This window comes from Perkinsus marinus, assembly GCF_000006405.1.
Source record: "Perkinsus marinus ATCC 50983 genomic scaffold scf_1104296931952, whole genome shotgun sequence".
Taxonomy (NCBI): domain Eukaryota; phylum Perkinsozoa; order Perkinsida; family Perkinsidae; genus Perkinsus; species Perkinsus marinus.
In genome coordinates, this window is record NW_003215582.1 from 480,143 (window position 1) to 503,598 (window position 23,456).

The 23,456-nt window shown below is 49.7% G+C and overlaps 7 protein-coding genes across 7 annotated transcripts in view; 5 read left to right on the forward strand and 2 right to left on the reverse strand.

Moving 5' to 3' along the window:
- Positions 1-229: 229 nt before the first annotated feature.
- Positions 230-2,880, reverse strand: Pmar_PMAR023666 (ATP-dependent DNA helicase 2 subunit, putative; the record flags this gene model as incomplete). Its single annotated transcript, XM_002785897.1, has 17 exons — positions 2,714-2,880; positions 2,519-2,665; positions 2,365-2,477; positions 2,191-2,315; positions 2,048-2,148; positions 1,872-2,001; positions 1,741-1,827; positions 1,562-1,691; positions 1,409-1,514; positions 1,282-1,358; positions 1,119-1,233; positions 961-1,062; positions 852-913; positions 693-803; positions 570-645; positions 369-522; positions 230-321 (listed from the first exon to the last, which is right to left on the reverse strand). The coding sequence occupies exons 1-17, from the start codon at positions 2,849-2,851 to the stop codon at positions 230-232; spliced, it is 1,866 nt and encodes a 621-aa protein (XP_002785943.1). The 5' UTR covers positions 2,852-2,880.
- Positions 2,881-4,653: 1,773 nt separating this feature from the next.
- On the reverse strand, positions 4,654-5,678 carry Pmar_PMAR023667 (hypothetical protein). Its single transcript, XM_002785898.1, has 2 exons — positions 5,251-5,678; positions 4,654-5,191 (listed from the first exon to the last, which is right to left on the reverse strand). Exons 1-2 carry the CDS (start codon positions 5,590-5,592, stop codon positions 4,718-4,720), a joined length of 816 nt encoding a protein of 271 aa, XP_002785944.1. The 5' UTR covers positions 5,593-5,678; the 3' UTR covers positions 4,654-4,717.
- Positions 5,679-7,267: 1,589 nt separating this feature from the next.
- Pmar_PMAR023668 (conserved hypothetical protein) lies at positions 7,268-7,937 on the forward strand (the record flags this gene model as incomplete). The annotated part of the gene is made up of 5 exons (XM_002785899.1): positions 7,268-7,339; positions 7,391-7,474; positions 7,527-7,604; positions 7,649-7,780; positions 7,827-7,937. The coding sequence occupies 5 exons, from the start codon at positions 7,268-7,270 to the stop codon at positions 7,935-7,937; spliced, it is 477 nt and encodes a 158-aa protein (XP_002785945.1).
- Positions 7,938-7,997: 60 nt separating this feature from the next.
- On the forward strand, positions 7,998-9,884 carry Pmar_PMAR023669 (IFP53, putative; the record flags this gene model as incomplete). The annotated part of the gene is made up of 12 exons (XM_002785900.1): positions 7,998-8,195; positions 8,243-8,411; positions 8,460-8,554; positions 8,604-8,672; positions 8,722-8,834; positions 8,880-8,950; positions 9,002-9,152; positions 9,196-9,334; positions 9,382-9,491; positions 9,543-9,618; positions 9,667-9,773; positions 9,824-9,884. 12 exons carry the CDS (start codon positions 7,998-8,000, stop codon positions 9,882-9,884), a joined length of 1,359 nt encoding a protein of 452 aa, XP_002785946.1.
- Positions 9,885-10,126: 242 nt separating this feature from the next.
- Pmar_PMAR023670 (bardet-biedl syndrome 4, bbs4, putative) lies at positions 10,127-15,925 on the forward strand (the record flags this gene model as incomplete). Its single annotated transcript, XM_002785901.1, has 23 exons — positions 10,127-10,216; positions 10,243-10,310; positions 10,424-10,495; positions 10,636-11,601; positions 11,907-11,994; positions 12,038-12,155; positions 12,199-12,263; positions 12,311-12,432; positions 12,472-12,722; positions 12,775-12,902; positions 13,635-13,759; positions 13,804-13,903; positions 13,971-14,036; positions 14,079-14,149; positions 14,200-14,292; positions 14,336-14,427; positions 14,477-14,537; positions 14,583-14,672; positions 14,712-14,794; positions 14,826-14,917; positions 14,964-15,052; positions 15,135-15,201; positions 15,710-15,925. The coding sequence occupies 23 exons, from the start codon at positions 10,127-10,129 to the stop codon at positions 15,923-15,925; spliced, it is 3,213 nt and encodes a 1,070-aa protein (XP_002785947.1).
- A 278-nt stretch (positions 15,926-16,203) lies between these two features.
- Positions 16,204-17,178, forward strand: Pmar_PMAR023671 (hypothetical protein; the record flags this gene model as incomplete). The annotated part of the gene is made up of 1 exon (XM_002785902.1): positions 16,204-17,178. The coding sequence occupies one exon, from the start codon at positions 16,204-16,206 to the stop codon at positions 17,176-17,178; it is 975 nt and encodes a 324-aa protein (XP_002785948.1).
- Positions 17,179-19,958: 2,780 nt separating this feature from the next.
- The window catches only part of Pmar_PMAR023672 (hypothetical protein, conserved), a gene marked incomplete at both ends in the record, with an annotated part of 3,844 nt that continues 346 nt past the window's right edge, over positions 19,959-23,456 (forward strand). Inside the window, 19 exons of the mRNA XM_002785903.1 lie at positions 19,959-20,050; positions 20,099-20,225; positions 20,271-20,408; positions 20,488-20,606; positions 20,656-20,794; positions 20,846-20,975; positions 21,022-21,115; positions 21,165-21,206; positions 21,474-21,513; positions 21,563-21,657; positions 21,706-21,833; positions 21,878-22,002; positions 22,048-22,152; positions 22,198-22,287; positions 22,332-22,415; positions 22,470-22,715; positions 22,768-22,953; positions 23,001-23,108; positions 23,163-23,358. Of these exons, the coding sequence (XP_002785949.1) occupies positions 19,959-20,050; positions 20,099-20,225; positions 20,271-20,408; positions 20,488-20,606; positions 20,656-20,794; positions 20,846-20,975; positions 21,022-21,115; positions 21,165-21,206; positions 21,474-21,513; positions 21,563-21,657; positions 21,706-21,833; positions 21,878-22,002; positions 22,048-22,152; positions 22,198-22,287; positions 22,332-22,415; positions 22,470-22,715; positions 22,768-22,953; positions 23,001-23,108; positions 23,163-23,358 (2,284 nt within the window). The remainder of the gene's footprint in view (positions 20,051-20,098; positions 20,226-20,270; positions 20,409-20,487; positions 20,607-20,655; positions 20,795-20,845; positions 20,976-21,021; positions 21,116-21,164; positions 21,207-21,473; positions 21,514-21,562; positions 21,658-21,705; positions 21,834-21,877; positions 22,003-22,047; positions 22,153-22,197; positions 22,288-22,331; positions 22,416-22,469; positions 22,716-22,767; positions 22,954-23,000; positions 23,109-23,162; positions 23,359-23,456) is intronic.

A 23,456-nucleotide genomic window follows, 5' to 3' on the forward strand; every position in this document is an offset into this window, starting at 1 on the left:
CTCCCAGAGGTATGTATTGTCCTTGCACTTCGCCAGAGTATCATCCAATAACCTACATAGAGCAGTCTCGATGCACACAACCTGCAGACCCCCCACCTATGGTAACTTTCCACAGCTATCGGGTCATCACCATAGCATATCGCTGCCTGCTTCATTGCTATCATACAGTCCACTGCCTTGTCAACGTAACTGGGAGGGATTAGGGACCGCCGAACTAAGTAAGACGGCCTTACTCGTAGCCGGGCTGTTGCAATAGCCGCACCGTTACTGTGGTCATCTTCTGGAAGGCTTCACCCAGCAAAGCACTAGTGACCCCAGAGCCTGCCTCAACACTGTCGGTAGTAAACTCCTCAAATTCCTCGACTCACCATACACAGCTGTTGTGAAGTCCCTCACTGGGGATACCATTCCTATCTGAACTTGTGGGAACATCTCTGCCCTTCCTCCCTCACCACTCTGCTGCTGTGCCGAAGTCGAGGGCGCTCCCCCTGGAATAGAGTCCGATGTCGGGAAGTCAAAGACCTACACCCTATCGCTATCTCTACGAAGAGAGGACACATCAGACCCACCAGTTTAGTAGGATCCACACTGGGAGGTTTCTTCGACGACCCCTCTGCCTCTCGATCGACGGCATCCCTCCAGTACCTAATAGCAAGGTATTGGTCGCAGCCACACATACTCTCCATCCCCACCTTTTGGTCTTCTTCTTATCAACTGGTACTTTCACTAAAGTAAATACTTCCCTTAACGCATTGACATCTTTCAAGAAGCGTGCCTCAATGATCCTCTCTGGATGGAGACACCTAAACGACATCCCTTTTGTCCCCACGATAGCAGCAACAGTAGCTCACGCATCAATCTGCTTGTCAATTCCCACTATTGGTGCCTCAGGATCCTCTGCTCTTCGTACGACCTACAGATCAGCCATCCAGCGTCACTGTTGCTCCTTACTATCAATACCGTGCGCCAAAATCGGAGTAGTGTCGGGTTGAAGATTTGTTTCATCTTCAGTAGTTCATGATAGTCCCCATCATCCTCCAAGTCCATACTATCCATAAGCCTCTAACATACAAAGCACAGCGTGAGGTTGGCAGAACGTGATGATGAGGATGCCATACATCGATAGCAATCGTCTCCTTGTCTGTCAAGTCCGTATCGAAATCATCGAATATAATACCATCAGTACGGACATCATCACTATATGGTAGTTGATTCATATACAGACAGGTGTGACTGTGAAGAGGCTACCTCCTCAAGGGAGGAACGGACAGATGAACTCACCGTTCGGAAATGTGAGGGGCCAGACAAACGTACTTTGGCTTAACGTCGTTGCGGAAGCAGTAGCGAGCCAGCATATACTAAAGTCAGCCTAGCGACACGTATTTCAGCAGCAAAGATAGAGTACTACCACTCCCATGGCATCCATAGCCTTGATAAGACTACTCAGCGCCTTAGCAGCATCGACGTTGTTGGGCTCAGCTGCTACGCACTCAATGGACTCCCCTATCATCAACCTGAAATCAACCCACCACTGTAGTTGCCATGCAGAGGACCTCACTACTCCTCGGGGATCGTCTCCGATCGGGCAAAGCCAAGCATGGTGAGACACTTGTCCGAATGGTACTTCAACGATGCCTCATCGTAGGGCTCGAACCGCACGAACTGCGAACCGTACTTGTATGCTTTCGCTCCTAAAATAACAGCAGCAGTTCACACTGATACGTGTTTCTGTCCTAGTACTCTCTTCAGCAGGTATGGCTTCTCCATCGGGGTCATCTACAGCGTAGTACACTCTATCCATCTTCACAGCTGCTGAAGTGTGAGTACCTCGAAACACCAAGTCCAACTGGGTACTACTAACTCTACCATACTTTCCTTCTTCAGTGTTGGCAGCGTCACTTTACTAGTCTTGAGATAACACCATATAGGGATCTTCATATACTTCGTCAGTTCGAGGTCAACCCGACATTTGGATATCTGTTGTGTGTCTTTGCTCCTAACCTATCAGCAAACACATCAATCCGAATCAATAGCTGCCAAGCCCGACCTGTGTTAATAACTCGAATAGTGCTTCCTCCTGCAGATACTGTCCCTTCTCTGATCGAGCCGCTACCGACTCAAGTACAGCATGGACCTCAGGCAAAGGCGCTGAGAGGCATCATACACGAGGAACAGTCCACAGTGCCTTACTCCCGAAGGTGGCAATGATAGGCTCTACATTGATCTCGTTCATCCGCTGCACTATGCTAGGCAAATCAGCAGCACCCTGTACTGGAGTGCACCCATCGGTCAGGATAAGGACCGTTCTTTGGGACCTAACAGACCAAAGCACTAGTCCCCACTACTGTGGCCATCATACCTCACCTCGCCTTACTCTTCTCGGTAGCACTGTGTATCATATCTAGCGCTACTATCAGACCACCAACCACATCTGCTGTGTACGGACTGCCATAATCGATAGAAGTGAGACAGCGCAACTGATGAAACGGTGAGGGCAATTATAGTAGGATGCTATTACAAAGTCTATATCAGGCACTGCAAGGTCCTTGATAACCTCTATGTTTTGATATCCACCATGTTGTAATCTATTACGTGTCCTTTGACTCCCTATCAACACCAATGCTACTTGTGTACTCTTACCACCCAGTATCAGCTTCTGCTGTATCTACTGCAAGCCCTCATGGACTCATCCCCCCTAAGGCAACCCTTTTACGAACAATTTTGCCGCCTCTATCGCAAGGTCCATCTTGGTACGACCTGCTTGTGGCTGCTGTGATGTAGAAGGACAGGTATCGGACATGGTTCTACCCACGTCCAGAAGAAGGACGTAGTATTTCTTCCGACTAGCCATGGCGGAGAGGGAAGTAGAGAAGCAACACTACGGTAAACCTTCGCCATCCACACTAAACTGCACAATGATAACAACTACTCAAGTAACATGTAAATACTACAACACACAATACTATAGACAGTTGGGTGATTGATCGCCACGTGCCAGGAACGGAAAAAAGCCCTCCAAGACAACCCCCAGTTCAGGCTGTACTCGTTGCGAGGATGCACCCAGCTGTAGCATCTCGAATGCCTCTAGAAGATGCTCACCCTACAGCATTTCACCCCTCTTCCTAACGGATGCCTGTGGTGACATACCCAGGGTGTGTATCACCACAAGACATTGGCTGTAGGACTGCCCCTCAGCTGTATCCAAGTCAGAGCAAACAACAAAAGCTGTCGTGAGCGCGAAGCAGCCACCAACACGGTGCCGTAACTGTTACACGAGCCTCCAATTCCAGGCCTCTAAGGCGTTAGAACTCTCTGTACAAAGGTGAGTAACGGGTAACTCATCCGTACTAACGGCCCTGTCCTCTGCCATATACCCCCAACCCTCCCCAACAGCCGCTGGAAGTCATTAATGAGCCCAAATAGCACATGCCCCCATGATGCCAACTCGCCATGAGCATGACCGATAGTAGTACTAGGCGACAGCGTACGCTGCTGCGGGAGAAGACCCTCACTACGTGCACAACACTACCCTACTTAGGCTGTACCAACATGGTATACTCTCCTCGATACTAGTTACCTCCTGCAGGGCCTCGGATAGATCTTCCTCAGTATATCGCTCCCCCCATACTTCCAATGTCTCCTCCACCATCTCGTATCACATCAACATCGCCCAGCTCAGACAGGAAGAACTGTGCATGCACTTGCTTATTGACAAGTTCTGCTCAGTATACTATGCTTACGTACTATACGTAACGATGAATGAATTAAACCAGGTGACTTCTCCCATAGCATTACCCATCCTATGCGTATCATGCCCTCTCTATGCATTCGTAGAGCATACTGCGAGTGGCGATAAGATCGAGTGACGATCTACCGTCTTCTCCAGTACGAGAATATCATCAAAACGCGATCATTGTAGGTATACAAACTCAGGATATTCACCATCCCATAGCGATCTGGCGTAGTGGTTATCAAACCTGATGGCAATAGGCCGCTGCCCTCTCGGGATGTCCCCCGCCTGACATGTGCCTTAGCTGTGTATTAATCCCATCAACAGAAGCATACTCAGAAGGATTATCACGTGCATCGAGAGAGCTTATCCGGAAGCCTCCCCTTAACATTCCTATTGCCGCTGCTAGAGTTGCAGAGCTCGTCCAACCCCAACTATATCTCCGCGAACAACAGAGCTACTGCCAGCATAGGCGTGCCTGACATCCTCAAGAGCCATCCCGTCGCTACTACTTTGCCCGAACACCTGCAGGCCTGTAGATACAACAACTACTCGTCACCGTCTTCTACACCCCTAGCGCCCCTCTGGTAACGACGACAATACGCAGATGCCGACCCTATAACCCATCCACAGTCCAGCTTCGCCACCCGACACATAAACTCAGGAGCATCACCCCTCATTATATACACAGAGCCACTCCGACTGGTGCTACTCAATGACGATGTAGACACAGCTCATCTCTTGCCATATCCCCCCTGTCAGTCTTATCTCACATAATTATAACGATGCTCTCCAGCAAGAGTACCGAAGGGACAAGAAACCTGATATGGCAATGCTATGTTGAACGACCTGTCCCCCGTCCCCATTAATGTCATCAACGATGAACACTGCACTGTTGAGAGAGCCATGGCATCGAAACTAATATCTTTTGCATGCTACATAGTAAGTAGACGATAGCAGTCATTAACCCGATACGAGCCATTCACTTCAACCTCCAGACTGGGCAATGATAGAAGCAGATGACAAAGCTTGGTGGTTATCTATAGGAAGGACGCTGAGATCCTCCTTGAGCAACTCATCCATGGTGAGTATATCCAGACTGCCCGCCTCGCTCTCTACACTATTCCCATCGTCATCAGTATACTCATCAGTAGCCCTAGATACCACACTTTGCGGAGATCTACCAGTCCCAACTCGTCCATACGGATCGAGTGACACCGCCCTCGGCTGCGGACTCGGGGGTCTAAGCCTCCTGCTGAGGGTTGGTCGGGGAGGAGTCGGGGTGACCGCCCCCGCCCCCGTACGAGAACCCCGTCCGAATACACCAAATAGCGTATTGTATATATTCCAATACTGTCCTTGATACTCTACTGGTAGTTGGTCCCACAGAGACAAGAACCTCTCATCCTCATCCAAAGTCGAGCGTTGGTGCACATCGTCGAAGGGCTTGACACAAAGTGCCTAGCAAAAGACCGTCGAAAAGTGCGGTGATATCTACCATTGCCTACTACTACTACTACCTGCTCCTCCTCAAAGAGCTCCCTAGGTGAATTCACTGTATGCTGGAAGCCCAGAGACTCTAGCCCCCTTCCTCTCTTGAGATCGTCCATGATAACCGTATACGTGGTTCGACGAAAGTAGGGTATGCTAGGATAATGACAACGCAAAGCGGCACACCATTGTGCAGTATGCTCCGGTGCGACCATCGTCCCATTACGCTCGTCCATCACCATCGTCAGGTAGAGCTTCTCCAGTTTCGGTGGACGGAAGCGTGCGATACACTCCATGATGAGATCCCACGGTACCACACATCGCCCAATACTTTGCAAACTGATACCTTTGAGAGAATGTTGACTAGTCATCAATAATCTATTGATGCTAATCTCGCCATCAGGACCAGGGGAAGGGGGCAGCCACCGCTGACACACTAGGTACTCCAAATGGCGCCCTAGGCCTCTATCGAGTGCCATATTCATTGTTACTCCTGATAAGACACCCATCGAGAATTCAGCAAGGTTCTCTAATGAACCTGCGAATACTCTATAGATGAGGCCTTGAGCCACCCTGTCGGACCATAGCCCAAGATGGAACTTTCTAAGATGACCACTACCGTTCCACGTAGGCATACCTCTACTAAATACTATGTGTCGAGCGGCATCCGGATCATCGTCAAGCTTCTCCTCCCTCCGTCTAGACCTTTGTAATACATCTAAAGTCTCTAGTACCGGGCAACTAGCCAGGAAGTGTATCAGCCATAGAGCGATGCCGTTATCGTTAGAGAATGTGTCGTAATCGATAGTACTAGGCCCAAAATCGATCCCTGTTAGCCGCACTTCCCTTAGTCGAGTGTGAAGCACAGAGCCTGCAGTGGCACGAGCCGAGGGGTAAGTTATAACGTCGTCATGTCGGAAGCCAACTATCAAAGACTCAAGATGAGTCAATGGGTCCGTTGAGGCTGAAGAGGGCGTTAGAATGCTGTACATAGGCGAAGAGGTAACTCCTATCAGTTCGAGCCGGCGAAGCCTCTGCACCGTCGATAGTGTTAGCAGCAGTTTTGGTAAAGGCTCTACTCTACCGTGGACTCTTAGTTCACTCACGCAGGTGAACATGGCTACCACGGTCTTGTACTTGGCCATCGACCATACTGCAGTAGATAAAGGGGGCTCCAAATCAGCATGAGACCACGAGGTTGGTTCCAATACGAGGCAGCGGGCGAGCTTGGATACCAAACCAAGTGATCTCAGGGATCCGCTGACTCCAATGTAAGGGACGACCAGAGGTAAAGAGGCGTAAAATAGGTCGGAAGATGTACTAATTATGGGTGACGTTGCAAGCATTATTACGGCTGAAAATAAAAGGACTATTTCACAAGCCAATCACCCTGTCTGTGCACCCCTGCTGGAATTTATGGTCGGTCCCCTCAGCTGAGCCCAGGAGTTTTCTCGCTTATTATAGAAGTTTAAAGTCGAATTCGGATAGACGAGTACAGAGACAAATAAGAAATTTTCGACAAGTTCCCTCAGAAGTTTTATATCGTCTACAACACATGTGGTTGACCATGTGCATGTATCTGCTGTGAACAAACACGAATAGGATCACCGACCAACGTCCCTAGCTGACGGCCTCACGGGAGTTATCGCGGACCTGAAGTGCATTTTCCCATACAAAGCAAAGATAAGCGTTGTGATAATTGCTCGGATAGGTGAATGGCAGTGTCCAGCGGTTCCCCTATACCTGACGAACTGGAATACACGAATACTATCGAGACCATAACTAGAATTCTTACAGTAGTGAAAGTCTGGAACGACCGCAGATACCCTCACATATCAATATGAAAATGATATGTAGCTATCTTGGAAATCTTGCGTACTCGACTTAATGATACCCCTGGCATATCGACCCCACCAGAAATGGCAACATCCAAAAACGCATCGCTCCGCCAACAACTTCCACGGCCGTTGCTGCTGCTGCTGAAGTCGTCCTGAATTTGTGGAGATCCCCATCGGTAGTTTTCCCCTTCCTCTCCTACCCCCTTCCATGTCCAAGACTGTCACTAGATCTCCTGCTTTTGATGCTGCATTGCACGTTATTAAGGGAGCGGTTTGCACGGTAATAGAGTGGGGGGAGGGGTTGGAGGGGACAACAGCTACATGGTGTTAGGTTCTCCGTATACCCACTGGCCGGACTACTGATAGAGTATCCCCTCACGAGGGTGGCGGTAAACTCACTCTGAACGCTATCAAGGTAGTACTGCGTTGCTTCAGACTATCCCATTATATCATACTTTCTCGCATAGGATGAACCCACAGAGGAGCAGAAGGAGTTGATAGTCACCAACGTTCATAACAAAGTGGAGGAAAACGCACCTTTCAAGGTAAGCCTGCTTGCACTAAATTTTATTCTAGGCGTCGTAACTAGGTTTTCACTGGAGTCCCTCGTGACCTCGCTGAGAAGAAGTACTTTGATACCATGTACGATAGCTTCAAGGTCCCCGACTCCGTGAAGGAGCTTCGGTTAGTGTATTTAGAACAATGGAACCTCAACTGCAATGTAATGTTCTTCGAATTCTCATGTTGGAGACACCACTACATGATAGGTGCATCCTATTGTAAAATCTACTGGCCTTTTGGGCGATATAAACCTTACCAAATGGAAGTATTCTGCCAAGAAATCTACTCTCGAGATCTCTTTTACAGGCAAGTCCTAGTCTTCGTTGTAACCTGTTATTGAGAAAGTCTCAGTGGATCCCTCTTGTGACGTTTTTGAGATGGCAGAGGAGGACAGTAACGTTGAAGATCTCCCTCCCCTTGATATCGCTGTACCATACGTTCCTGATGGTACGGTGAAGCACTATACTGCGACTGTAATTTTCGTTCATTCTGTAGAGCAGCTCAGCCAAGATGGAGTCCTTGGTGTGTCGGAGGGTCAGAAGGTTACCCCTTGGGAGGTGGAAGGCAGCGATGAGGTATTCTGACTCTTCTTAGTGTGGCACGTAGACGTCTTCCCTTCTAGGGTATCGATTACGATAAGCTCATCCGCGACTTCGGCTGCTCACCCATCGATCAGAAGCTGATTGACAGGATGGAGAAGCTCACTGGGAAGAAGGCACATCGCTTCCTCCGAAGGGGACTCTTCTTCTCTCATCGTGACTTGGGCATTTTACTCGACAAGTACGAGAGAGGTAGTAGTATTCTCGGTCGCTCTACTTTCCTCGAGGGATGCGATTTAGGTATTCCATTCTACCTGTACACTGGTCGGGGTCCTTCCTCTGAGTCCCTTCATCTTGGACATTTGGTCCCTTTCCAATTTACGAAGTGGTTACAGGTGCTGATTCTTTCCCGCAAAGTTCGTTACCCAATCCAATGCGTATTAGGATACCTTCGACGTCCCTCTGGTTATCCAACTGACTGATGATGAGAAGTTTTTCTTCAAGGATTACTTGGTAGGTTGTGATGTCGTCCTCTACGATAGTAAGGCCTTCCGTATTGTAGTCACTGGAGGAGGCTCATCGACTAGCATACGAGAACGCTAAGGATATCATCGCGTGTGGCTTCGATATGGACAAGACCTTCATTTTCTCTGACTTGGACTATATGGGGACTATGTAACGAATCTTCATAGCATTGCTGTTGTTTTATGCGAGGAGTAGGTATCCTAATGTATGTAAGATTCAGAAGCTGGTCACCTACAACCAGGCACGTGGGGCGTTCGGTTTTACGGGTAGGAGAGGGTTGAAAGGTATCATTCGGCATGATGTAATTAACATTGTAGGTTCTGATAGCGTTGCTAAGTCTAGTTTCTGTGCTATTCAAGCTAGCCCTTCCTTCTCTACTACCTTCCCCTCGATCTTCGGTGACCGTAAGGATATTATGTGCCTTATCCCCCAGGCCATCGATCAGGACCCCTACTTCCGGGTTACTAGGTAGGTTTTGAACGGTGGGTGAGAGAGAGACTGTACTCGATAGGGACGTGGCGCCTCGAATGGGTATGCTTAAACCGGCTCTCATTCACTCCAAGTTCTTCCCTGCTCTGCAAGGCCATAAGACGAAGATGAGTGGTAGCGTCGGTAACACTACTATCATGGTAACTGATAAGCCGAAGGAGGTAGGGTGCGAGGTTTCAAAGTAGAGCGATTACTTGTATCAACGTAGATTAAGAACAAAATAATGAAGTACTGCTTCTCTGGGGGACAGGACTCGGCTGAGGAGCAGAGGAAGTATGGTGCCAATCTGGAGGTCGATGTAGCCTACGAGTATCTTCGGTGAGTCTCCTTCATATAGTTTGAGCATCAGCATCACTGATCGTGTTGAAGATACATTATGGAGGATGATGAGAAGTTCGAGCAGATCGGGGAGGAATATTCTTCCGGAAAACTCCTTACGGGAGAGGTACAATGAGCTAGCAAGGGTGGATTATGCTATTGCTGTTTATTGTAGGTGAAGAACATTCTGGTAGAGGAATTGGTGAAATTGACGAAGACGCATCAAGAGGCTAGGGCTAAGGTGACTGACGAGATAGTAAAGGAGTTCATGAACCCTAACCGGTAGCACTGGTACACGTTGTTGTGGAAGAGTGAGTCTGCTGCGGTTTTAGGCCTTCTCTAGCCAAATTCAAGTCTATTGGCAAGGATCGTAAGATAAGCCATAGCAACTAAGTTTCTGGTGACCTCACTCGGTAACAGGAGTATCATAATGGTTACTCGATACGTCTGTTGTGTAAGTTTACATTCACTGGACTCTCTCATGTTGTGTTATAGTAACGCCAAACGAGGCTAGCGTCAATTGAAGAGGGTTATGTCGTTATTGGGGTTGTCGAGTATAGGTATACTACTATTACTACTACTACTACTACTACTACTACTACTACTACTACAACTACTACTACTACTTCAGTCTAATGCAGCTGAAGGCGATGGGCAACCGTCGCCTATGCAGGACCGTGGACCGCTGTACTGATGATATACCAATTTGCTGTGCTGAACCGAAGGTGGTATTCATGTGCATTCGAAGTAGAGTACAGGCGATGGTGCAGTGGCACAGTATAAGAAACTCTCCTTCGATCGTAAAGGAGGATATTGCAGGTAGGAGCTCCACTGATGGCTATCAACTCTCATGCCTGTCATCTTTACTCTAATCTCGGCAACCCCTGGTATCCTGGAAGTCCCCGGCTATACCTTTAGCGCGGTCTTATCAGGTTCAGAGATGATACTGGTCATCAAGTGAGTCCTCCGAACCATACGACTGCGATCGTCGAGAGGAACACACAGTGAAACGGTAGTTTCCCCAAGGGTTGAGGCCGAGCGATGGGTCAAGTAGCATTCCCAGAGCAGTAGCCACTGCGGAGGGTGAGGGACACGAGAACTGTGGGTTGTGTTGTCAGTCTATTGTCATACTTGTGACGAACAGTGTGTCGGTCGGGGAGGTCCTAATCTGGTTCTCACTCTGTATGAGATTATCCCCGTTTCACTGTTGCGGAAAGGCGGCACAGAGAGTACACTGCGCTGAGGCTTCGGACCATGCTGCTATTGCCGATCCGGAAGACGTGAACCTCATGCTTATGAGGTACGACCGGGTAACGGCTCGGATATTGAATAAGGGTACTGTGCATGAGTCACGGCAAGCTATGCAGCGGTCCTCATTCCCTCATTTCCTGCCGCTCTTCGATTCTATAAGGAGGGCTCTAGCATGCTCCCGAGAGAGTCCGGATGTAGTTGAGCGTTACGAAGAAATGTTGATGCGGTTACGTCGTGCTGCCGAGTACATGATGTCTGCCCGAGTGAACGCCTTGCCCTTGGAGGTTCTTCAACTCGTACGAGTTTGGCGAGAGTACTGTTGTCATCGATTTGCCTGGGCACTTATCTCTATGAGTGATATTCAATGGCTCCAGACTCAGCTCATGGGGAAGTCTAATAAAGCGTATCATCCCCTGACCATCCTCGACCCTTTGGCCGGTACAGGCTGGCATTGCTATCTTATGCGAAGGCTAGGTTGGACATCACGTTTCGAGGTTTCTGATTCTCACCCTGCATCACCCTCTCTGTTGTGGGTCACACCGGTGTGTGCTCGAGACGCGTTGGAATCGGTCCGTGGTATGCCGAGAGCGGACGTCTTGTGGTTGAGTTGGCCACCACATGAGCCGCAACCTATTGCCCTTAGTCTCCTTAATGCCTTTTGTGGCTGTACTGTAATTTACATTGGGGAATGGCCGGCTGCAAGCACTACCTCGGTATCACAGGGAGCTCGGATGTTTTTCGAAGCTCTCCGATCCGACTGGATCGAGAAAGCAAGGCGGAAGGCGGAGGTCAATTGGCCAGGGTATGAGCAAGAGCTGGTAGTGCTCGAGAGAAAACGTCATTCATTGGCATCGTCAAGGTGAATCTGTGGTAACCCATGTGTTGTATGTAACAAATCAGTTTCTGCCTGCCTTGGCGCGTATGGTTTCGCGTAGCAGATGGTTTGAACCTTTCCTCGCGAACTGTACACTAGTAGGTCTATCACAATGGCGGGTTCTTTATGATGATGCCTCCCTCTACGCGCGCCAACACGCCGTGCTTCTCATGCGGTGTCAAGTCGTGCAGAGAGGCCAATAGACGACACTCGACTGCGCTTTCAGCAGAAGCACAACCAACATCGTAGCGATGCTTTTCTTGATACACCTACTACTTTGATCACGATAGGTTTGTTGTTGGGACCTGCGGTGATATAATATGCATCCCACACTTCCGTGCTTGGCAACGAAAACAACTACAGCGCTGCAGGCAGACAGTAGGACTACCGACTCTCGCTCTCTGTGGGGACCATCCTATAGGTAAACCAGTGCCCAGTATGTACAAAAAGTGGCATTCGGTTCCGTGTATCCATGAATCCATCTGAGCTGATGGCCCTCCAGAGCAACGGTTCCTCCTTCATTGCGCTCTTGGGCTACGGTGTTAATGTACACGAAGGTGTTGTTGATGGGTATGCGTTTAGATGTCAAGTATGCGTTCTATATTGTTTCAGCATTCGCACACGTGAAGCAAGCCCTTAGATTTTGGGTAAATCAATCAAAGTGGTGTTTCCAGTTGCTCGCGTTTTCCGTCAGGAGCATCACCATGGTGCTTCCTCCGTTGAAAACGGCAGCTCTTCCCGGAATCGACTTCAAACGCGACAAGCGGACGAGTCCACGAAGCTTCTCGATACTCTGAGAGCGATCGAACAGAAGAAGTAGCAACCACGTGTTGAATTGAATACTGGCGTTATCAGGACTGATCTTGCATGCAAGATTGAGGAGTCTCGCAAACAGACTGCTAAGTTGAACGCACGAATAGAAGTCCTGGAAAGAGAGGAAGAAAAGCAAAGGAGGAGGGCCGCTAGAGAACTGCATCAAAGACAACAGGATCTCGGGAGCCGCGGCTTCAACCGCAACCAGCTTAGCCGCCGCCAGGGAGTTGCTTTGGGAGCCCCGAGCGCCGAATCGATGCAACGCACCTGGAGGCAGCATCAGCCAAACACGAGTCGGTGTTCCCTACTTTCACGAGAGAAGATATGCGATGTATCTCATGATAGGTTCGAATGCTATCATGAGACCGACGCATGGAGCACGCAGTAGCGTTAGCCACTGCAGTGGTACCCTCGATGAGGATATCCTACGGAAGCTCGGTACTGGAGAACGTGGCGATCTATCATCTCTGATGGTAGGAATGCCCTGTTCTTGAGTGTATCTTGACGGCAATATGCCCAGGTACAGCCTCAGAGACATCACGGGGGAGTTGTTCACAGGCATGGGCGTGATGGCAAGCATCACTACGAGCAGCGACGTGTCACCTCCGACTTATGCTCTAGCATTTCCACAGGCCAAACAGCTGGCGGCCTAGGATCCCTCGCCTCCTCTGCCACATTCAGACAAAGACTATAGCTCTGGTGCATCACACGTATGGTGCTACCATTCTCCTCCTGTCATTGGTGATGACAAGGCCATGGACTTTCTTCACATTAGTTCCTTTTACATGACGACATTCACTGAGAATCGCTGTGGCCAGATGCAGAAGCTGTGTTTGTTCATCAGCTGATGACATTTATTTCCCTGTCTTCCTCGTGATTGTGCTGGTGACACTATACTAGTAGAGAGAGCAACACCTGGCGGGGGATGATCCAATCGGTGCAACTTCAGTAGATCAATACATGCTGCAAAAGCTCATGGCCCACATACTGCTGCAAACGAAGTCTAGGTTGTGCACGCTGCAAGTGGCAAAAGATCAATCACAAGACCGTGTCTTAGTATTCCGTAGTGCAATTAATGCGTTCATCTCCCCAGCGGAAAATGACGAACTTACCACAGCTTACGAGAGTGAACCGACCTGCAGGACGGCAAGTACGACTGTCAGTCAAAGGGTTGGCTGTCTGGGGAATCCTGATGGGTCGATTAGGTGGCAACCAACATGAGGCGAGACTCTAATACCTGGTATATAAATACCCTGTATGTGCGGCATGATTTTGAAGAGTGCCTCCGGATCATAGAGGAGACCTTGTCGGAATCTAAAGGGCTCAATCAGTATCAAATAGATAGCTCTATTTGGCGCATTCCTTTGCTCACAGGCATGCTCTATATTACAAAGCCCTTATTCATCAGCAACAAGGGCACATACAAAGTTCCCTCCAGCTCTTCCAGGCGGCAGCGAGTCTAGATCCTCTGAACGTAACGAGTGCATTCTGCTTACCAAAGCTTTATAGCCCAGACCCGGGGTAGCTATTAAGACGCTTAGGTAGACTATCTGAAGCATGTGGCAAAGAACTTGTCCTTCCTAGGGCAGCACCAAGCCGCTATAGAGGTAAGTTCTTCATCAACTTGCGAAATAGCTAACTCCAAGCAGATATATTCGGAGGCTATGAAACGTGATCCAGACGATTGGGAATTGCACTATAACATCGGTGTGTGTCAGAAGTAGCCAACAGCAGTCATTACGATAAACGTCGTTGGCTGTACTTGCCTAGATACTTAGGCAATTACTCGCTGGCAATCAGCAGCTTCCGAGCTGCCAATGACATCCAGCGTCATGATACCACCTACATTGAACTGGCAGAGATGTGGCTTTGCATGTTGGAGAACTATTGCATATCCTTTCTCTAGGCAAGCACGTCGCGGAGATAGTCATGCTGCCATCGATACCTATACCGAAGCCCTCGAATTCTCGCCAGAGAACGCGAAAATTTTAACTAGATGTAATGAGAGCTGTACGAGACGATCGCGTTATCAGGAGTTTCCTCTCAGTGGGCGTTCTGCTACTGAAGGCAGATGATAGCTATAAGGCGTTCGAGTGCCTCGGGAATAGGTCTCGCATTCTGCAGTGATGCTTTATTTGACGCCCTTCGATCAGCCTGGTCTACGATCCAAAGGACCCTCGGACAATACTGGCCGCAGGGAGTGTCATACAAGACCACGGCGATGTTGATGTCGCATTGGTGAAGTAAGTGGATCTACTCTTCCTTGAGAAAGCATTGTTCAGATATCGTGTGGCAGCAGTGCAGATCCCTTCAAGTGCAGAACTGTGGAATAATGTCGGCATGTGTTTCTTTGGTACCTTCGAGGGTATGTCATCATGATGAGTCAGTCCATTCAGAGAAGCAGAAGCTAGTAGCAGCAATAGCTTGCCTTAAGAGAGCGATCACACTTGAGCCTCAACGGTGGAGAACACAATTTAACCTCGGCCTGGTGATTCCCGAACTCAACTCTGTGCGAGTTATTGTGACTTTGATAGCTCCACTCGTGTACGGGCCAGTACGCCTCGGCCTTCACGTTCTTCTCGGCTGCTCTCAACCTGGATCCTAAGCACCCCCTCATTTACATGTAGGTTATCTCGCAAGATGCCAGCAGCACTCAGCCGCATACAGTGTGTACCATATAGGTATCTCGGCATAGTGTTGTCTAGGCTTGACGACTATACGAACTCGTGCAATGCATATGCTAGAGCGATTGCCGCTGCACCTTCATGCGAGGTAGGCGAGTATTGAAGGAATGGAGAAAGTCATTCAGGAGGATCCATCGACTACGGCTATCATACATCTTAACTTCGCCATTACGGCGTTGAATCATGGGGATCTGGACGAGGCCAAGAAACATTTCCTCATTTTCGATGGGCAATATCATGCTATCAAGGAGTCGGGCGGAGGAAACGGAGAGTCTCAATTCCTGTATATACCCTTCGTTCTTGTGCCTCAAAGTGTCCCCCTTAGGTCGAATTTTCCCGAAGCAACCCATAAACGAGATATTCTGGGCGCTCTGTTGTTAGGAAGATGATGGGCAGCCGTGTTCATGCGAGATTCATGTTACATTGGCACCTTGACATGCTCGTGTTGGCTGTATTATTGCTGGGGTCTCCCTTGGACTTGACAGTACCGCACATTAGCATTATGAGGCTATCTCTCGTCATCTTCCCTGCTATCATCATATTCGGTATCGTTATTGCGATATCATTACTCCGTCTCACTGTATCACCATCGACAGTCACAACGAAGGACGCTTCTGCTCCTGTCCCAGAACTTCTCCTTAGCGGTCATACGGACGATAGCAAAGAACCCTTCCCAGTGCACTCAGACTATCACTCCCCAGGTCAGCTGCCATTCGATGAGCGATGGCGTGGCTGCGCAGTCAGATATGCGGTCCCAATTGGACTTGGTTTTGGGTGGTGGTTTAAACAGCAAAGCCGGAATCGAACACTAGTGATTTCTGAGGAGGAGGAGGAGGATCGATCTGCAATGTCGTGTCTGCTCAGCTTCACACAGGGCACCCTAGCTAATCCCAATAACTTACCAAATACTTCCTATGATATTGTGATTGTGGCCTTCACACTGGAGACATCTTCCAGTCCGTGGCAACAAATGGAAAAATACACCAGCCTGGTCAGCCAGCAGGGGCACCTTGTGATGCTATCGCTCTTTTTCTGGCCTGAACGAGGGGCGCATGATTATTTCCGTTTTCTCCCGTCGGGACTGTCCAATATGGCTGAGTGGGCTGGTTGCCGTAAGCTAGAGTTCTCTGATGGCTGGGGATCGTGGGATTTCTGGACCTATTTAGCCAAGTCTGGTCCTGAGCATGCCGACAAACGAGGCGTAGACGGCTTCGCTAGTAGTGGAGGAGTCCGAATTGGCGACACGTTGTACAAGTCTGATGGTGAGAGCTACTTCATCACTTGGGCGGTGGTCGGACAATGTGGGACAGGGCGGCAATGGTCATCGCAGCTTCTCTCTGCCGATGTCCCATGGCCTCCGATCAAACGGCAAAAGCTCGCAACCTTCGAGGGCCACATCTTCGAGACGAAATTGTACAAGTTCGAGTCGTGTAAAGGGTCATATGGCCGGATTGCGGCTCATCATACTATCGAGCAATGGCTGGTCACCAACGGGGTGCGGAAACGTGCTCACACAGATGTCCTCAACGTTTCTCCCCCTGTGGGAGGGCTGGAATGTTGGGCTCGACACTTCGATAAGGCTAACACGAGATTTGTGATAACTCACTGGAATAAAGGCCAGCACGAGATTTGCGAGGATCTTCCATTCGCGGATGACTCCTTCGACTTCGTTATTATGCAAATGGTGGTGGAGCACAGCGTATTCATGTGGGAATGCTACAGAGAAGTTTACCGAGTCCTGAAGAAGGGAGGGGTCTTCATTTCTACCAACCCAGTAAAATTCCGTCGCCATCCATTGGGTGGCAGTACAAAAGTGAACAAGCGACTGAAGGAGAAAGGATACGCGTACCCGGACAACTATAGGCTTCTTCCGGCCGGTAATCGAGTCTTAACTCTCTGGGCTGGATTCTCAAAGATTCATTTATCCGGTGGTTGGGGCATGAAACGGTTTTTCGCAGAGCCCTCTTTCGATATTCCAAAGGTGAAGTCACATATGGCGAGTGACCCTACGAGTGGTATCGGCGACCCATACGTGATCACGGCATGGTTGATTGCTGAAAAATAGCATGTGTAAGATTAACTCAGTCGGACGACAGTTTTGTGTTGGGCGATTGATGATAAATCAGCTTCGTGTACAACCTGCAATCCTCGGTAACCCGAGGTACATGTGATACAAGACGCGATCAGCGAATGTGCACCATACGCATTGTGAAGGTTCGTCTGTTGTGAGCGGACTATTCCCCAGGAATGTGCAGACTCAGCACTGCTGATGCATCACTGCTGACGATTTGTGCCTCGCGAGTAAGAGTGGAGCGTGCGACACTTAACTTGAGCGTGTGGACGCAAAGGAGCCACTCAAGAAAGTCAACGAAGGGTTGACCCTGAGTTCTAGTACCGAGACTACACCGAGCACCGTACACAACAACTTCTCACCATTGATCATGTTGATCGTGGCGCTGATCATACGACACATTCCTTATTTCGTTCATCTCTACCCCGATCGAAGGTCATTATATTCCGGCTCTGGTGGAAGAGACCGACACTCAAAGCCTCTTGAACAAGGAATGAATTCCAATACGGGAATAATTCGAACTGCAAAACCTGGCCCCTGACAGGGGCCCCCTGTAGCGGATGTTTGTGTTCACAAACAGTAGTTCAACACGTCCTTCGAATCTGTACGAGCCTGTATATTGCCTGAATTACATGTCCAAGCGCTTCGAAACCCGTTGGGCATGTTTAGGCAAAATTCGGCTCGGCGAAACCTTCATCACCCACGCACGCATTTTTTTCTTCTGCGCTCGCCCAGATATCGACTGATCTCCAGACTTCCAAAATGGATTTCCAGCACATTGAGTTCCGATAGTGGTTCCCACCGTATACAACATCCAGATTGTTACTGGTTACGGTGCAGACTGAGTTAGAAAGTGGCCAACAATGCTCACGTCAGGCGGCCACTGGGTCGTATCCTCCGGCTCACGTTTGACGCTTGATGAGCGGAGGACATCCCAACACCGCCACCAGACGCATCAGCTGAAAGCTACCCGTCATCCATTGGTAGGAGCGTTGCCGTACTATATGCATCGAGGATGTTGCCGGTAGCCCTGCCGCATGGGGATGGAAGATTCGGCACAAGTAGCACTGGAGCATCAGAGGACGGAAAGGAATGGTATTCTACTGCCTCGAAGACACTCAGGAGTGTTTGATAGGTTATATACAGTATCTGCGGAAGGTTTTCTCGAAACCAGCTCCTACTGTGCCAGTAGCTCTTCCTCGAGTCGCGGCACACCCGAAACGAGTAAGCGTTGAAAGCAGACCGAGGATGATGAAGGGTATTGGAGTGCTGAAGTCGTCCAACCCTGCGGAAACGCCAAGGGAGGCGACTACTCGCAATGAGAGCAGTGCTTGGGGAGAGATACACAGTAGGGAGACTCGGCGGCTTAGACTCCCGTTTGCATCACCAATACATCGTCCAAACCGTCGCATATTATCGCATTGCCCGCTTTCATGTGCTTCCACGCGATAGTGTAGTGTATTTGAAGTGCATCCACCTGAGTCTCGACATCAGGTGACATTGTTGAACAGCCTTTGGACGACGCAGAGTCGGTGGCTAGTAGTATGAGGACTGAGTTGAGCACTGACGAGCCGACGACCGAGCACACGAGGGAGCGATCGGATGTCTTCGGAAAGGTGTGTTGTCGACATCGTAACCATGCGGGAGGTCGTCACGTAGATACGCTTATTGCGGCGCAGGAAGAAAGGAGGGCCGCTTGTTCTTACCCCTGCCTACTTTGCTAAACCCCTGCCTCCTCTTATTAAACTGAATAGAGATGGGAAAGTCAGTAAGACGACGGGTGGAGCATCGAAGGTGGGAGGGAGGATAAACTCGCTGACCTGTATGTTCGCCTGCATCAGTCGCCATGCAATGTCAAAGCAACAGCCCAACCTCGGCCCTTGGTAAGTTGCCACGAGACGTCTCCGTTACCAATGGTAACGGAGACCTCTTGTGACGAGCCGGACTGTGAGCCACCCCGGGTCGTCGTGCCCCGTGTTAATGCGCCAGTGGTGACACGTAAATCTCCGAAGACGTATGAGAAGCGAAAGGTCGCTCCTCCGGCCGTTTGCCAGAGGAGCTCACAACCACCATCATCAGTCCATCTAGAAAAAAGGCATCGACATCGAGAGAGGGCTTGCCGCAGTACTGCCTCTCCACTGTGCCGGGATATACTTGGCCAGCAATGGCAGTCTCTGAATGACGAAGAGGAGAAGTTACGGTATTCACTTCTCCGTATTGACGATGGGCCATTGAGGCGGATGTTGCCGAGACGGAGTGAAAGAGTGGACGCTAGGTAGTATCATATCTCTGATCAGAAGTATCAACCATGTCCCAGTTGTGTGAACAACTTAACACTACAAGAGGAGGAGCTCCGCCTTTCCCTAGCGAGATTAGAGGAGGCCTACACTGAACTACGAAAGCGTCCACATGAACAGCCTATCAAAGACAGGGTGAAGCGGGAGATCCCACTTCAAAGAGTCGAGGGCAGTCGACGAATACGAAGGCCAACAACTCGGCTCAAGCTACCGACTATTCACCCGGCATTGGTCGCAGCAGGGAGGCACCGTATGGGCGGTCATCTGTCTAGGAGTCGTACACCTCTGTCAGGAACCTATACTGTTAAGGGAAGATATTCTGCCAAGTAGTAGAAGTACTTGTATGGGGAGTCGTCGTGTCACCCATCAAGTTGATGATCATGGTCTGGTGTTGATGGGCTTTCCTCCTCATTTTCATATACTGCGTTGTCAGATCTGTCGGAGTAAAGGTTGTTCTTAGCACGTTTTTAACATTTGATGCAACAGGCCTGCAACGCTCCTGGTGCTGCAGTCACTTTGATACTCGAAGATCAGCTCAAACGGATAGTAACTCACGATGCTCGAAGAACGTAGGAATGATACTATCAGTGGGGACAGCATTGACGATGTTACAACAGGCATAAACAGAAAATGGCTGGGCTCATACCGAGAGGATATGACTCGCCCTTTGGGGACTTCCCTCCAGATTATAAGCCCAAGAGGAACCTCATAAACACTATAGGACTCGCTAGATCGAGGCCGCAGGTGTGTACAGGGCTAGAGGGCGGCGACAGATGACGTTATGCTTAGGCAGTAGAACGTGTAGGGCCCAAAGGGGCTGCCAGACCCGACTGTATACCACCTCCCAGGGCAGGGGCGTATAGTCGTAAGCCTATCAAACCGACTGAGTTCAGGAAGTTCTATGATCGAGGGGACCTGCCGATACAGGTAGTCCAGAGATGGCAATGGGATCACTTACACTTGGTGGTGATGTAGACGAGGAGTGGTATGAGCGGTTTATGATTAGGTATCACACGCTGGAACGTGGAATAGGATAGCGTGGAAGGCTGATATCGAGAAGTTGGACTATCATCACTACCTACCTATATTCTTTGACGGTATCCGTGAGAAGGAGGAGCCCTACCGGTAAGCCGTCTACAGCAGTAGTGGTCGTGGTGGACTGACTCCCTTATAGATTCCTAGCGGTCGAAGGAGTTTACGATATGCTCGAGAAAGGCGGTGCTAGGATACTACCAGTCATACCCCAGCTTATTATACCCATCAAGACGGCTCTGAATTCGAGAGATCCCGAAGTCATCGCCACTACTCTTAAAGTAAGGACCGTGTTGTCCGGTCTTGTCCGATGAATTTGTTCGTGCGTGCAGATGCTACAGACGCTGGTGTTGTCGGCAGAAATGATAGGAGAGGCACTGGTGCCTTACTATAGGCAGATTTTACCCATATTCAACATCTTCAAGAACTCCAACATCCATTGTAAAGATAAGATGGACTATGGTATGCCTGTGTGGTGTTCTTATGCAAGCATATATGTCGTTGACAGGCCAAAGGAAGCGTTTGGTATTGGGGGATCTTGTGGAGGAAACTCTGGAGATTTTTGAGATTCACGGTGGCGAAGATGCCTTCATAAACATCAAGTATGACTGTCTCTCAGCTATGTTGATGTTGACTGATGATATCTATCAGGTATATGGTACCAACCTACGAGTCAGTGTGCGAATTCGAGAAGTAGATATGGAGTACTTCATGACGGCGGCCATGCCTGCAGCAATAGCAGGCCCTAATATCACTGGTGTACAGTGTCATGTTGAGATAGTGTCAACGATGCTTTTCGTTAAGTAAATTAGAGAGGAGTGGTGGCCAGCGACGATACAATAACCGCTATGAAGGGGAGTAGTAACTGCTATAGAACAGGCATGAGTTCTGTGGAGCTCCTCATCTGTTGATGATGAAACACCCAACATTGATAGGCGAGGATTCTAGTGACAAATTCAGAGTGAATGAGGTGAAATTCCTACAAGAGCAGCACGCAGCTGTAGGGGGAAGGGCGGACTGCGGAGGTTGGGCACTGTCCTATGTGGCAGGCGGTCACTGCTCTGGCACGGATCGAGCAACAACGAGATGAAGCACGTGCTACTGTACGAGACTATGAACAGAGTCAAGAGGCAGTTGAGAAAGAGTAATGTCACTGATGGGCTGCGGTGAATCTGATGTGGACAAAGAGCAGATATGAAAGTGATATGAACAACTTGAGAGTTCTGCAAGAAGAGGAAAGAGAGCAACGAGTGCAGCTACAGCAACATGACGATAATATAACGGAGGCTGCACTCACCAATACGAATATAAAGACTATGAGTACTAGGCAAGGCCTATGCTTTAGATCAGCTTGGTGGTGTTAGTCAAGAGTGAGGAGGAGGCCATCGTTAATCTGAAGGCTGAGCAGAAGACCAGTATAGCGGAGGAAGTCAGACTAGAAGGCATTGCTGAGGAGTTTAAGAGGATTAAGAAGTTGGGCGAGGATCAGGTGGAAGAGTTACCTGTCGGTGGGGATGGGAGGGCCCTTCGGTAGGTCGTATTCACCGATAACGAGGCTGCCCGAGTGATGGAAATGCTACGACAAATCGTACAGGAGCAGGACCAGATCGTTGCAGCTATGAGGAACATGGAGGCTCAAGTGAGTGCCGTCACAGCGATGGAAGGATGTGAGCAATATGGGTAGGCCAAGTCGGAGATGGACTCGGTAGAGACGGCGTTGAGGGCTGAGAAGAAGCGGAATACAGAGCTCTTGCAGCAGTGCCGACACAATGAGGTCTTCTGAATAGTCGTCCGATACCGCACCCGCGACTGCTGTAGGTGACTGAGAGGAAGATGACACAGGAGATTGAAGACTTGAAAAGGCTCAGTGACGAGGAGAGGAAGGAGCTCATCAGGCTCGAGGTAGTCGCGTCGTCGGGTTGGTTGTTCGTACTGGGCGTGCCGATCCTCCTGCAGGCCATGCGTGATGGGTCAGCGTATGAGCAGGAGCAATACGTCAACGAGAAAGGAGAGCTCATGAGGAGGCTGGAATCACTGAAGGAGCAAAATAAGAAGTCTTGTCTACCTTGCATCGATCACTCAGTAGTTGTCGTTGATTGTCGTAGATACAGTGATTCGATCACTGAGTTGGAGAGTAGCAATGAGAGGACACGGGAGAAGTACAATGGCCAAGCCGAGAGGTTCCGTGATATGGGAGATCAGGTACCTCACCTGAGCATGGCAGCAGTGGGTGCGGATGAGCAGCAGCCTGTAGGTCTTCCGTCTCATGGACCAGTTGAAGCTTCTACAGCTCGAGCGGAAGAAGCGGGTCGAGTCGGTGTCCGAGAGGAGGAAGAGGGCCGAGCATTTGGAGGTTGCCAATGCTCAGTCGTTAGCCAAGATTGAGGTAGAGCGTGAGGCGCGGCAGGATGCGGAGGCAGCACTGAGGAAGGTCCAACAGGTTATACAAGATCGTGTTATGGGGAGGGGTAGGTGTGGTTGGTGAAGGTCCTTAACCTCCTTCGTAAGAAGCAGAGATCTCTGGAGGAGACCTATACCATGGCGACCCGTGTTTGGGAGAAGACAGAGAGGGATGCAAATCAGCTTTACGATAATGTGGGTTCACTGGAGGTGTGGCTGGAGCCACTGTAGATATGCGTTTGTCCTCAGCTAAGAGCACTGACGACGCGTAACCAGTATCTCGTGAATCGGGTGGATGGGCAAGTAGATGATTCATCTACACTGAAGCAGCTTCTTGCTGAGATGCGGGAGGAGTTGCAGAAACTGCGACAAACGGTGTGCTCTGTGGAGGCGTCGGTAGGGGGATGGGGGAGGCCTTTCCCTGCTCAGGAAAAGGAGCTACAGGGTCAGCTATCGGTCAGTGACGATGCAGAGGCTGAGCTATCGGCCGAAGTGGCGAAGTTGAATGCCGAGATCGACTTCATCAAGCGGACGGATATGTTG

Excerpts from the sequence above, each read along its gene's own strand:
- Pmar_PMAR023667 (XM_002785898.1), bottom strand. The coding sequence starts at position 5,592 with ATGACTAGTCAACATTCTCTCAAAGGTATCAGTTTGCAAAGTATTGGG. Across the intron at positions 5,192-5,250 it reads AGCTCTTTGAGGAGGAGCAG|GCACTTTGTGTCAAGCCCTT; the intron begins GTAGTAGTAGTA and ends GTCTTTTGCTAG.